The sequence below is a fragment of the Helianthus annuus genome, chromosome 12 (genome assembly GCF_002127325.2).
Source record: "Helianthus annuus cultivar XRQ/B chromosome 12, HanXRQr2.0-SUNRISE, whole genome shotgun sequence".
In the NCBI taxonomy this organism is placed as follows: domain Eukaryota; kingdom Viridiplantae; phylum Streptophyta; class Magnoliopsida; order Asterales; family Asteraceae; genus Helianthus; species Helianthus annuus.
Window position 1 is genome coordinate 13,669,116 of NC_035444.2, and position 13,551 is coordinate 13,682,666.

The 13,551-nt window shown below is 38.4% G+C and overlaps 1 protein-coding gene across 1 annotated transcript; it reads right to left on the minus strand.

Moving 5' to 3' along the window:
• Positions 1–11,918: 11,918 nt before the first annotated feature.
• Positions 11,919–12,766, minus strand: LOC110894173 (protein TIFY 10A). Its single transcript, XM_022141363.2, has one exon. The coding sequence runs from the start codon at positions 12,688–12,690 to the stop codon at positions 12,013–12,015; it is 678 nt and encodes a 225-aa protein (XP_021997055.1). The 5' UTR covers positions 12,691–12,766; the 3' UTR covers positions 11,919–12,012.
• Between the last annotated feature and the right edge of the window lie 785 nt (positions 12,767–13,551).

The window sequence follows — 13,551 nt, forward strand, 5'->3', positions numbered from 1 at the left end:
GCTTTAAAATCTGAAGTTAAAACAGTGCAAAAGGAACCAAATGTGTCACAACCTGTAAAACCAAAATCTTCAAAAACAGGTAGGCAAAGACGAACTTGGTTACCTAAGTCGGGTGACAATTCAGGGGGAGCAGTTGTTCTTGAAAACCATCAAGAGATCGAGCTCACTTTTCGTGATGCTAAGGGACGACCCAAGACCACTAAGGCTTGGGTCCCCATTCTCAACTGATGTTTTTATGACATGTGCAGGATGTTCTAGGAGGAACTATTAATAGTCATTGGATTGTTGATAGTGGAGCATCCAGGCACATGACTGGCGACTTACGGCTCCTATACGACGTGAGAAATATTAGAGGAGGGTATGTTGCTTTTGCGGGTGACAAAGGCGGATTTATCACTGGAGAGGGAAGTATCTCCAACGGCATCGTGTGCTTCGATAAGATCAATTATGTGAAACAAATTGATCACAATCTTCTCAGTGTGTCGCAAATCTGCGATAAGAAATTCACCGTGCATTTTGATGATGCCGGCTGCTATGTGCTGAAACCTGGATTCAAAATTCCACAAGAATGGATTCCCTTATCGGCTCCGAGAGTTAATGATCTTTATATTCTCGACATGAGCCAGGCGATTACAACATCTGCACAAGTTACTTGCTTTGTCTCAAAAGCCACGGAAAAGGAGTCTATATCTTGGCACAGAAGAATGGGACACATTCACTTGAGAAAGATGAACCATTTGGTGAAAAATAATCTTGTGAATGGTGTGCCTGTGAGAAGTTTTCATCTACAAGATATCTGTGTCTCGTGCCAAAAGGGGAAGCAAACAAAGAAGTCTCACCCTTTGAAGAAAATCAACACTGTCAGCATGCCTCTCGAACGTCTTCATATGGACCTTTTTGGACCTATGAAGCACAAGACAACGTTCGGTGATGCCTATTGCTTAGTAGTTACTGATGACTACTCTAGATTTTCTTGGGTATCCTTTATGGCACACAAGAGTCAAACTCCTGGCATCCTCAAGGATCTTCTTACGATGTTGGAAAATCTCTATACGTTGAAAGTAAAAAGGATCCGAAGCGACAATGGAACCGAATTCAAGAATCAAGTTATGGATGAGTTTTGTACTTCTAAAGGCATTCTTCATGAGTACAGTTCTCGTTATACTCCACAACAAAATGGTGTCGCTGAGAGGAAGAATCGGACGATTATAGAAACTGCAAGAACAATGTTAGTAGAGTCGGAACTCCCTATTCAATTCTGGGGGGAGGCTGTATCGGCTGCATGCTACACGTTGAACAGAGTTCTTACAGTAAAGAGACATGGCAAAACTTGTTTCGAACTCCTTCAGAAAAGGAAACCGGATCTTTCTTACCTTGAACCATTTGGTGCTCCATGTACTATGATTGAGCCGGATGGAAAGTTTGGTGCAAGAGCTATCGAGGGTTTCTTCCTTGGATATGCCACTCCGAATTTTCGTGTTTGGAATCTAGCTACCAAAAAGATTGAGCTATGGAGTGAAGTTAGGGTTCAAAGGTACACGAGTCCTGTTAGGGCTCCGGGTGATCCGTGGATGTTCGATTATGATGGGCTATTTGACTCCTTCAATCTGCCAACCTTTGACGAAGAATCAGCAGCGGCTAGGATGTTGTTGGAAAGTGACAACGCTGCTGTCTCGCCTTTGGTTAGACCTATTGTTGTTGATCCTCAAGTTTCTACGTCTGTCAACAATATGGTTCAAAATGAGGTTTATGAAGATGCTGCTGATTATAATGACTCTTCTGAAGATGATGAATATCATGATGCAGCAGAAGGATCTTCAGCTCCAGCTGCTCCTGTTCAAGGTGCCTCTGGTGATACACCTCATACGCAGAATATAGATACTGCTGAAGGGAATGCATCCACCTCTACCCACATTCCTGGTGTGGAGCTGGTTGTTGATCTTAATCTGAATAATTTGGGTATCAATGCTCGTGTGCCAGATAATCCTGAAATGAGGATTCACGATACCCATCCCCAGCAGAATATCATAGGAGATGTCCATCGCGGTGTGTAGACGCGTAATCAGCTGAGAAACAACCGGAATGCTGGTTTGTATTCAGCTATAAGAGAATCTGGTCAACAAAATGACTGGTCCTTCGCGTGTTACGTGTCACAAGAAGAACCAAAGTCGTGGAAAGAAGCATTGAAAGATAGTGCTTGGGTTGAAGCCATGTAGGAAGAATTACAGCAATTTCACAAGCTTGGTGTTTGGAAGCTTGTTGAAAAACCTGAGAACTACAAGAAGATTGGCACTCGATGGGTCTTCAAATGCAAGAAAGACGACCGTGGAGTGGTTATTCGGAACAAAGCTCGTTTAGTCGTTCAAGGTTTTCGTCAGATAGAAGGGATCGACTACAACGAAGTCTATGCACCAGTTGCACGTCTGGAAGCTATTCGGATCTTTCTGGCTTATGCCTCATTCAAAGGATTCAAGGTTTACCAGATGGACGTCAAAAGTGCATTTCTACATGGTGTGGTTGAAGAAGAGGTATATGTCGAACAGCCTCCAGGTTTTGAAGATCCTGTCCATCCCGATCGGGTTTGGTTGCTCAACAAAGCTCTCTATGGTCTTCATCAAGCGCCACGAGCTTGGTATGCAACCTTATCTACATATCTGCTGGAGAATGGTTTTCGAAGAGGTCTTATCGATTGTACTCTCTTCATCAAAGAACAAGATGGAGATCTTCTTCTGGTTCAGGTATATGTTGATGATATTATTTTTGGTTCTACTAATGATGCTTTGTGTAGGAATTTCGAGCGCATCATGCAGGATAAGTTCGAGATGAGTGCTATGGGGGAAATGAATTTCTTCTTGGGCCTACAAGTGCAACAAACGGAGTCTGGGATATTTATCCATCAGACTAAATATGTTGGTGACATCTTGAGCCGGTTCCAGATGTCCGATGCAACGCCCATTGGTACCCCATTGCCAACTAATCACGGAATTACTCCTGACTTGAAGGGTGAACCTGTTAGCCCCTCATACTATCGCGCAATGATCGGATCTCTTATGTATCTCACAGCATCAAGGCCAGACATAATGTACCCAACGTGCCTGCTTGCCAGATATCAAGTTAACCCGAAGGCCTCACATCTTGCAGCTGTCAAAAGGATTTTTCGTTATTTGAAGGCGTACCCCGACACCGGTCTGTGGTATCCTAGGGATAATAACTTTGACTTGGTCGCTTTCAGTGATTCTGATTTTGGCGGATGCAAAATCGACGGCAAATCCACAACGGCTGGATGTCAGTTTTTAGGAAATCGCCTAGTCACATGGCAGTGCAAGAAGCAGACATGTGTCGCTACATCAACATGCGAAGCTGAATACATTGCTGCCTCAAGTTGTTGCTCCCAAGTTCTTTGGATCCAACAACAATTGCGGGACTACGGTTTTGAATTCCTAACTACTCCTATTTACGTTGATAATTCTGCTGCTTTAGATATCACTAAAAATCCTGTGCAGCATTCAAAGACCAAACACATCGAAATCAAATATCACTTCATACGTGATTGCTTTGAGAAAAGGCTAATCGATGTTGTTAAGGTCCACACCGATGACCAACGTGCCGACTTATTTACCAAAGCTTTTGACAAATCTAGATTTGACTTCTTATTATTGGTAAATGGCATTAAGGTCAAGCAAGAGTAAACCAACATCGGAAAATCATTTTTGTAAATACCTTTGTGTGTTTTAAATTTATCTTAGTTTATTGATTTTAGGGGGAGTAAATCCAAAAATCTGAAAATCCAAAAACATCGAAAAATTTCAAAAACACAAAAACAATAGAAAAACAAAAATGAGTTTCCTGGCGAGCAAAAGAGAAAATGATAGTACATCAGTGGTCTATCCTAACCTCTTTAAACCTTAAATGAAAAACGATAAGCAGCTCTATATAAGATGTATCGGTAGGCTCACAATCATTTTAAAGTGTGCAGGGTGATATAAATCTTAATCGACTGAAGATCAGGTGGGAACCATTCATTGGCATATGGTCTTAGTACCGAAATTTCGTTTGACAGATTGCCGAGGTTCTGAGATATTCGGTCTTTATGCTGCTTATCATCTGGGTATCATGGTTGTATCTTTTACCGAAAAACAACGGGGACGCAAGTCTAGATCTTCCATGATACTATACATACGTGTACATATTACATACTGCATTCGACCTCAATAAGTGATAAACAATCACATGTCCAAACAAATAAGTGATAAAATATCACATTTATCCGGGTGTCAAGTTCGTCTCTCTGCTGTACGGAAGTACTGACCTGTTCACGGACTTGCACCTGTGCCCTCATGCATATGAAAATCAAGTTCCTCATCAATAAGTGATTATATCACATAGGGCTTGTTTTCAAATCATAATAAGTGAGTATCTCACATTTTATACGGTCAAACAGATGATAATCGGTATACTCACCGGTAAGATGAACTCTCGTGCATACCTTGATACGGGAATGTGTTGTGATATGGATGAACACCGGTCGGTAAGTATAAATCATACCTTAACGTATCCCCTCGCCATGATTACATCTGATAAGTTGAGCTTAAGTGGACAACAATACCGATAATTGTTATAGGATGCTTATCTTAATGTTAACTAACAGAACAACAAGAGTGTTTTGGCATGACCGTACACTGATATGATTCTCTTACCCTCGAAACTCGCAAAAAGAATGTCTGTATATAGTTATTTACTGCTTACCTTTTATTGTTTTTTCTTTTAAACAGTTTCGTCGTTTGGTGCATATCAGCACAACATTAGCGGTGATGTCGTTTGATAACACTCAAAGGATTTTAAATTGTTGTCTTTTAATTTCAAAAATACCAAAAAGATTTTAGGTGTGTTTTAATTTAAACCTTTTAAAAGCCAAAAAGATTTTATTTCTTCTTTATTTTCGATCGTACGATGTTGGAGCTCGAGTCTTCGTTACCTGAAACCTGACTAAAAACCGAACTGACTAAATCTTCATAAACGGTCGAAATTTGCATGTTTTGAAAGTTAAAGACTAAAATTGAAAATTTATTAAACTTTCAAACTGTCGGACGGTGTTTGATTGTGACATGGTCATTCGTGTGTCATTTGTTTATACTATATTCCAAGCAGTTGTTCTCATTACGCGTTTAGATTTCTTGCATGTGCAGATTCTAAAGGCAAGGAGAACATGGTCGATGACAAGCTTTGGAATGAAGACACGAAGAGAAGGCGCTCAAAAGATGAAGATGATCGAGTAGCCGCTGACCATCATCAACACCACAAGGATCTCACTTCATAATGATCAAGTCATTCACGAGCATAGCTCAAGGGGGAGCTTATGTTAAGGGGGAGTTTGTCAACACACTTCCTACATGATACGGGTAGTTTGTGAATACACTCTCTGCTTTCAAGATGTGAAGACTTTGAAGATCCTCCGACAATGAAGACTTGAAAGGACATCAGAGTTTTGGGAACTCGAAGACCAAAGACCGTCGAAGTTCGAGACGTGTCTACAACTATGGAAGATAAAGACAAAGCTACAGCCAAGGGGGAGTTTGTTGGTGCACTTGTGTCTGTACTTTGTCTGTATTCGGTCTGTATGAAAACGATGTCCTTGGTAGTCTGTAAGTTGACCAAGTCAACCATTCTCCGGATTGACTTGGCCAACAGTTGGAATATGTTTGGTTGATTGTCTGTCTCGAAGGATGAGTGATCGAAGGATAATGCAGATCCTTCGATCACCTCGAAAGATATGCTTCGATTGATGGACCTCGAAAGACAATCCTTCGAGGTCCTTGCTGATCCTTCGAGAGCATTGCATTCGAAAGATGATCCTTCGGACCATCTATCGAATCCTTCGAGCAAGACCTGCTGTGTATGGGTATAAATACCCATGCAGTGTGTTGTGTTCATTTAGACACTTAGACAGATAGATGCACACAGGGCTGAGAGCATTCTGTCCGAAACACACACACACATAGTGAGAGTTTGCAAGTTAGATTTGTAAACATTGTGCTTGTAACTGGATCCTTCATACGTATTAATACAGTGGTGTTAATCGGTGAACTCTTGTGTGTTTGTCTCTCTACTTGCTTCATCCCGGTTTGCTTACTAGCTTGGATTCCGCACTCGCTAGTAGGTTTGTATAACAAGGTTTAGGTTCGTCATCCTCCGTGAAAAGGGACCTACATTTTGGAAACGGGTCATTAATCATTTTAGCTGACTTCCCGGTGAAAAGGCACAAAACATGGACCAAATGACGTCGAAATGGACGGATTTGAACGGGAAAATTAGTAAGTTCAACGCCTGTTTCATTCAAAAGGTACGTTTTTTAAAAAGTTTAAATCTTTTTTCATTCAAAACTGTTTTTTTTAAATAAAAACAGAAACATTTTTTATTTTAAAAAAAACATAAACAGTTTTTATTTAAAAAAACAGAAACAGTTTAATTAAAAAAAAAGCATAACAGTTTAAAAAAACAGAAAACGGTTTTTTTTTTAAATAAAAACAGAAAACAGTTTTTTTTAAAATAAAAACAGAAAACAATTTTTTTAAATAAAAACAGAAAACAGTTAAAAAAACAGAAAACGGTTTTTTTTTATAAAAAAAACAGAAAACAGTTAAAAAAAACAGAAAACAATTTATTTTTTTAAACAGAAAACATATTTAAAAAAAAATACATAAAGTTTTATATTTTTTGTAGAACCGAAATCCACAAAGTGGAGCGAGCGAGGCGACAATCATGCGACAAGCCAACGAAGAATATTGCGATCTCTACAAAAAGAGGAGTTTTTCACACGTGGCGGCATTGGAAGTTGCGAGAAATCACCCGAAGTGGGTCCCAGTTGAGTTGGTTGACATGTGTGGTCCTACCACTCCAAAAAAACGAGGAGGTTCGAAAAGATCAAAGACATCCGAATCGGGGAACTACACGACTTCCGCGTCGGATAACTTGCCCCAAATGAACTTAAACGAAGACCCCCTTGACGAACCCGATCAACCCGTTGACGACCCCATTGAAGAAGATACACCTACAAGGCCACGCCGCAGGAGATGTGGTAAATCGTCAAGCAAAGGGAAGGAAGCAGTGACGGAGTCGATCTTCAGAATCGAAGAGGAGAAAATGACGCGATACAAGAAGGCCGAGGAAAGAAAAGATAAAATTATGTCCATAAAAGTTGAACGCGAGCAGGCGTACATGGGACACTTGAAAATGGTTGAAAGACAAAATGATTTAGAAATCTTGTGTGAAAAGCACGCCCATCTCGACGAACCGTTTAAGTCAATTGTAATTCAACAAAAGCGCGAGATTTGCGCAAAGTGGGGTTGGGAGATGCCACCCGTTTAGTTTTTTTTTTCCAATGTTTAGTTGTTTTTTTATTTTGCTATGTAATTTATTTTTTAAGTTTAATGAAATTTATAATTTTAGTGTTTTATTGTTAATTTCTAATTTTAAAATTAAAATTAAAAAAATTTGGGAGTGATAGAATTCTATCACTAGTGACCACCCCCACTACATTTCTATCACTAGTGATAGAATAGTGGATGATGACATGACATGAGTTGATTGGATATTGGGAGTGATAGAATTCTATCACTAGTGACCACCCACATTCTCCTAATAGATGATGATGAATTTTAATATTCTTTTTTAATATTCATATAAGCTTGACTTGTTTTATATAGATACTGGGATTAGTATTTGTAAGAAATCAACAGGGGTGACAAACTTGAGATGAAACGGTTGGAATATGCGTATGAAGAGAATAAAGCCGAATCAAAAGCGAAAGAAGTCGGGTTGTCATATGAAGCTGGTGTTGGCTTTAAGAAAAGGTCTTTCATCAATATATAATAGTCATTTGTGCCGTCTTAGCTTCCTTCGGTTCAACCACTTCACCCGAAACCACTTTGTTTGACGAATCGTCTGGCTTACAGAACGAATCTACCGTAACGTATTGAGGAAGATGATTTATAGATTTTTCGGTTTTCTCCGACATGTTGACCGGACTTTCTATTTTGCTTAACAAATCAATAGCCGTCTTGTTCGTCTCTGTCACAGGCGAAGATGATTCTGGTTTTCCTGTAACAAAATCAGGTGAATTTTTTTTTAGATCAATGGACATCCTGATACGATCACGTAACCCACGTAAACAAACCCATGAAGCCTAACAACCATCACACGTTCTCATGCACCATCATTTAGTTTGCTTAAATTTCTCTTATTCTTGGCCATTTTCGTAAGTCAAACTTATTCTTGACCATTTTCGTAAATTTTGGTAAGTCATACTTATTCTTGGCCATTTTCATAAATTTCTCTTATTTATTTCTATGAATGTTTGCATACTTTCAGTAGTTAGTGGATAGCTTATTTAGTGGTTAGTTTATTTCCATACTTGCATTGTAGCCTATATAAGGCTTTGTGTTTTCAGTAACGGTAATGAGAAAATTGTTGAATGAAATTTTAGTTTAATGTGTCTTTTCTTCTCTTGTATTCTTGGGAGTTTGTAGGTTTTCTCCGTAAACCTATCACATCCTCATGCCGCAGTAACAGTTTTTAGCGAGTTGATTAATGTGCTGAAATTGCTATGAAGTAGTGAAAGTGAGGATCGAGGGAGAAGGTATGAAATGAGATGAGTTTAGGGTGAAGAAAAAAAAAACAATTGCGGCGACGGAGACCATCAACTTTTTGTACATATGAAAAACGTGTTAATGGTTTTCAAGAAGATAACCATATAAAATGCTGTTTTGGTTTTTGTATTTTCTTTTGTGGTGGAGAAATATCGTGGGACCGGGAATCGACTAAACACGAGTTCCATTTGCCGACTTGCTTTATAAGTTAAAACTAGAATTAAACACCCTCGGCGTTGCGGCGGGGGCCTAAAACTATGGCAAATAATATCAATGCCACACCGCTGGTAGCGACCACCAACACTGAAGTTGCGGCATGTTAATGCGAAAATATAAGACCGAAACATATAACATGAAAAAAATAACTATGTCGATTTAGTATACACTCGTTGCGACGAACTTGTTACATGGAAAAAAATAGACATAAAAATGTTGAACCATACATGCACGTTGCACCGTGTTAACTCGCAAAATAATGTAGGATAGAATAACTAAGTCAATGTAGGATCCGCCCGTTGCAGCGAATTTGCCAAAGGGGGGAAATAGACACATTGCGACATACATGTCAAATGTGGAAAAATAGATGAAAAACGTTGAACCACACACGCACGTTGGGACGTATTAGCTCGCAAAATTTAGAACGTATAAGACCGAAACATATAACATGAAAAAAATAAATATGTCGATTTAGGACACACGCGTTGCAACGAACTTGTTACATGGAAAAAAAATAGACATAAAAATGTTGAACCACACACGCACGTTGCGCCGTGTTGACTCGCAAAATAACGTAGAAAAGAATAACTAAGTCAATGTAGGATCCGCCCGTTGCAGCGAACTTGCCAAAGGGGGAAAATAGACACATTGCGACATACCTGTCAAATGTGAAAAAATAGACGAAAAACGTTGAACCACACACGCGCGTTGGGACGTATTAGCTCGCAAAATTTAGAACGAAACGTAAAACGAAAAACTTGCGAAAGATAAAAATTATGGGGACCAAAGTTGTAAATAAAAAAGTTTTGGGTTAAATTACAAAAGATGAAAAGTTTTGGGTTAAAACTAAACAAATTAAAAGTGTTAAAATATAAATGATTAAAGCTTTTGGGTTAAAAATGAAAAATCACATTTTTTTTGAAAAAACCCCAATGCTTGAAGTACAACTAATAATGCAACAATTTGTTGCAAATTTATATTATGGAAATATTAAGTTATAAGTATATTTTAAAGGATTCGAGGATTTACTAAATCAAATAAGTATATCACCAGTAAAGCAAGATGATATTATAAGAAGAGCAAATCGAATTCGGTTGAATAAACAAGATGATATGATAAGAAGAGCGAAACTGTTTATTATAATATTTTTTCTTTATAATTAGTAAACCGTCTTGAAATTTTTCCTTTTATAAAGAAAAAGTTTATACTCTAAATTCCTAAAATACTCACCATCCCAAGAATTGAACCTGAGCTACTCCACAAAAGAAAAGCGCTCTTGATCACTAGGCCAAATGCCTAAGTGGTGTGAAATTTTCCTTGTAGTAGTTATGTTTATGCAGAATCAGTTAATGAAATATGTGTTTAAGAGCATTCGCATCCCTCCTTCATTTCTACCCTATAATTACGCTAAAAACTACATTTTAACTCTTCTTTCAATTAAATAATATTTTTACACCTTTATTGAATGGGTATGGTCCCAAATGGCGCGCATGATCATGCGCATACAGGACCATACCCACACTCAGCTGACCCATAACTCCGTGAATGGGTATATCCCCGTGTGTGCGCAACATGACAGCTCACGTAAGGAACACCTAGTACAGTTGGCAGAAGCATGCAACCAATCAGGTTGCAGCAGACACTGCAAATACAACCCCCATGATGGATGCATCGTGCAAAGGACAACAAGGACAGTGATGTGGAACCAATCAACCCTCGCCACTCACTACTCCATGATTTCTACCAAGGGTTGATAACAGATGTGACCACAAGTACACTTGGATGGTGGTTACAAGAAGAACCCCATACCTCTCCTTCTAGTAACGAGTTCATGGTTTTATTGTTTTGCGGATTGGCTCTCAAGACTCCATCGGTTCAGGGATCTAGAAGCGAAAGGATTAACCCTCTTGTCGAAACGACCTCTTAGGTCCTATCAATCGCGAATGAGAACGAGTGTTTTTTCATTATCATTACCTTTTCTCTCTCCTTTACTCACAACCACTTTCAAAATATGTTAAAACAACATATAGGATGAACAATATCCCCTCAAATATCTAGATGAACATTAACATATTCTCTTTCTTTCACTCATAACCACTTTTTATAATATAAAAACCACTCTCACAGAATTTGGTGGAAAGGATGTGAATGCTCTAATATACTATAAAGAGTTAATTATGTTATTCATCCATGTGATTTGTTGAAAATAACTATTACAGTTCATTAATTTATAAATTGCTAAAAAAAGTACCAGTATTTTTTTTTTTTTACTTTTGTAACAATTACGGTTCACCTTTGTTAACCCTATCCAAACCCTTAAGTTTTTAGTGAAAAGACTAAAATACCTCTCATTTAAAAATACTATGTATAAACAAATGAGTTGCGTTGAAACGGTACGGATCGAAACGGTACCGGTCGAAATGGTTCGGGTCAAAACGGTTGAAGATTCAAATGAACTTACTTTAATTCCTTCACATATATGAAGTATTTTGAATTCGTTTAGTTAATAGAATAAGAACGAATTACTGCTAAATTTCAAATCTAATTCCATTGTCAACCAAACACATAAAGATTTGAATTGAGATTCAATTCCATTAAATTTTGTGAAACCAAACATTAACAGATGGAATTTAGGTTCCAATTCTATTAAATTCTGTGAACCAAACATTAAGAGATGGAATTCAGATCCCAATTTTATTAAATTCCATTGAATTTCTACGAAAGTTTATGTTTTATCAAGCTCCCGTTTCGGAGTGAGTGTTTACATGTATCACTGGTGGTACGTTTTTTTTAAAGGTAAACTTCATTAAAAATCGGCCGACCTCAAACCGAGGCCACCAAAACAACAAGCATCATTAAATAATTACAAATTTAAACCAATCTTGCCAAGATACATTTATTCCTTTGGATCTATATCTAAACCATAAAAAGCCCATCGTCTTTGTTTCGCTAAGGATTTCTCCGATTTTAATCTTCTTATTATTAAAACGGGCTTCATTCCTAGCTCTGTGGTAAGTTTATGGGTTTATATCTTGAATGGCGTCGATAAAACTTAAAAAGCTACAAAATTCCAATTTGAAATTGTAATATTAATGGAAAAATTGATCTGAAATCACAAGAACTACAAACAGATTTCTGTTGATCTATATAACTACAAATTCAGATCAAACTTATGATTCGAAGACGGAGCTGCCATTAACCGATTCGGCAACCGATAAGGAGCTCGTTCGTTAGCTCTGTCCCTCCTCTTCGATAAGAACTTGTGAAGCGACGAACGTCTCGCTATCGGCAAATCCGATCCGTTTATTTGTAGTCCTGGAAGCATCCGGTATCGCGATCCAAAACCTTCAGAAGCAGAATTTGAAGTCGAGGCCAATGGGATCCGATTCATGATCTGATTATCAAAAGAAGAAGAAGAAGCAGCAGCTGCTAACATGATATCTCTGGCTTTATCAGCAGATATAGAATCAAACACCAATACTTGTCCTCTGTATATAATAGTCATTTGTGCCGTCTTCGGTTCAACCACTTCACCCGAAACAACTCTGTTTGACGAATCATCTGGCTTACAGAACGAATCTACGGTAACGTATTGAGGAAGATGATTTATAGATTTTTCGGTTTTCTCCGACATCTGGACCGGACTTTCTATTTTGCTTAACAAATCAACAGTCGTCTTGTTCCTCTCTGTCACAGGCGAAGTTGTATTGATTCGGATATCTCTTAGACTGGCTTTCTCTTTCAGAAGGGAACTCAATCGGTTATAAGTCATCGTAAAACTAGACTTCTCTTTACACGTGCCGCAGTAACAGTTTTTAGCGACCGGCATAGTTGATTAATGTGCTGAAATTGCTCTGAAGTAGTGAGAGTGAGGATTGAGGGAGAAGGTATGAAATGAGATGAGTATAGGGTGGTAGAAGTTTTATATAAGAAAAAAAAAAAACAATACTGCAGATGGAGACCATCAAGTTTTTGTGCATACGAAAAACGTGTTAATGGCTTTTAAGAAGATAACTATATAAAATGCTGTTTTGGTTTTTATACTTTTTTGTGGTGTAGAAATATTCTAAAGTTTAGACTGGAAGGTATGGGGGCCGGTTTGGCCCGGCGCCGGACCCCCACACCGCCCCCTGGTCCGGCTTCCATCACAAACGGCCACCCATCGCCGGGTGTGCCGCTCCACATTTAAAAAAATAGCCGTTTGGTAACGGCTCTATTTAATAAAAAAAAAAATTCATTTTTTCTATAAAATCACCTACTTTCAATATTATTTCCCCACTTTCAACCCAAAACCCTCTCACTTTTATACCAATTTCTCCCTACTTTTATAAAAAAAAATATCTTTTTACCCACAATGGCTTCTAATCCTTGGTGGCCCTCGTCTTCGGATGACGAAGAGGAGATGTTTTTCGCAAACATTGTACTACGGCCGGGACAGATTTTAATCGAAGAGGAAGAGGAAGAGGAAGAATTCTCGTCTGAAAATGTTATTACCAGACGAATACGACTTCACGCTAACAAACGACTTCACGCATGCAAACCTTCAACAAGATTTGGTAGAACATATTTGGAACAACGTTAACATGGTGGACGGTGACGGAGCCGAAGATGAAGACGAAGACGAGTAGTGTGTTTGTTTTAAATTTTTAAATCTAGTCTTTTTTTTTTCAAATTTTAGGTAGCGTAATTT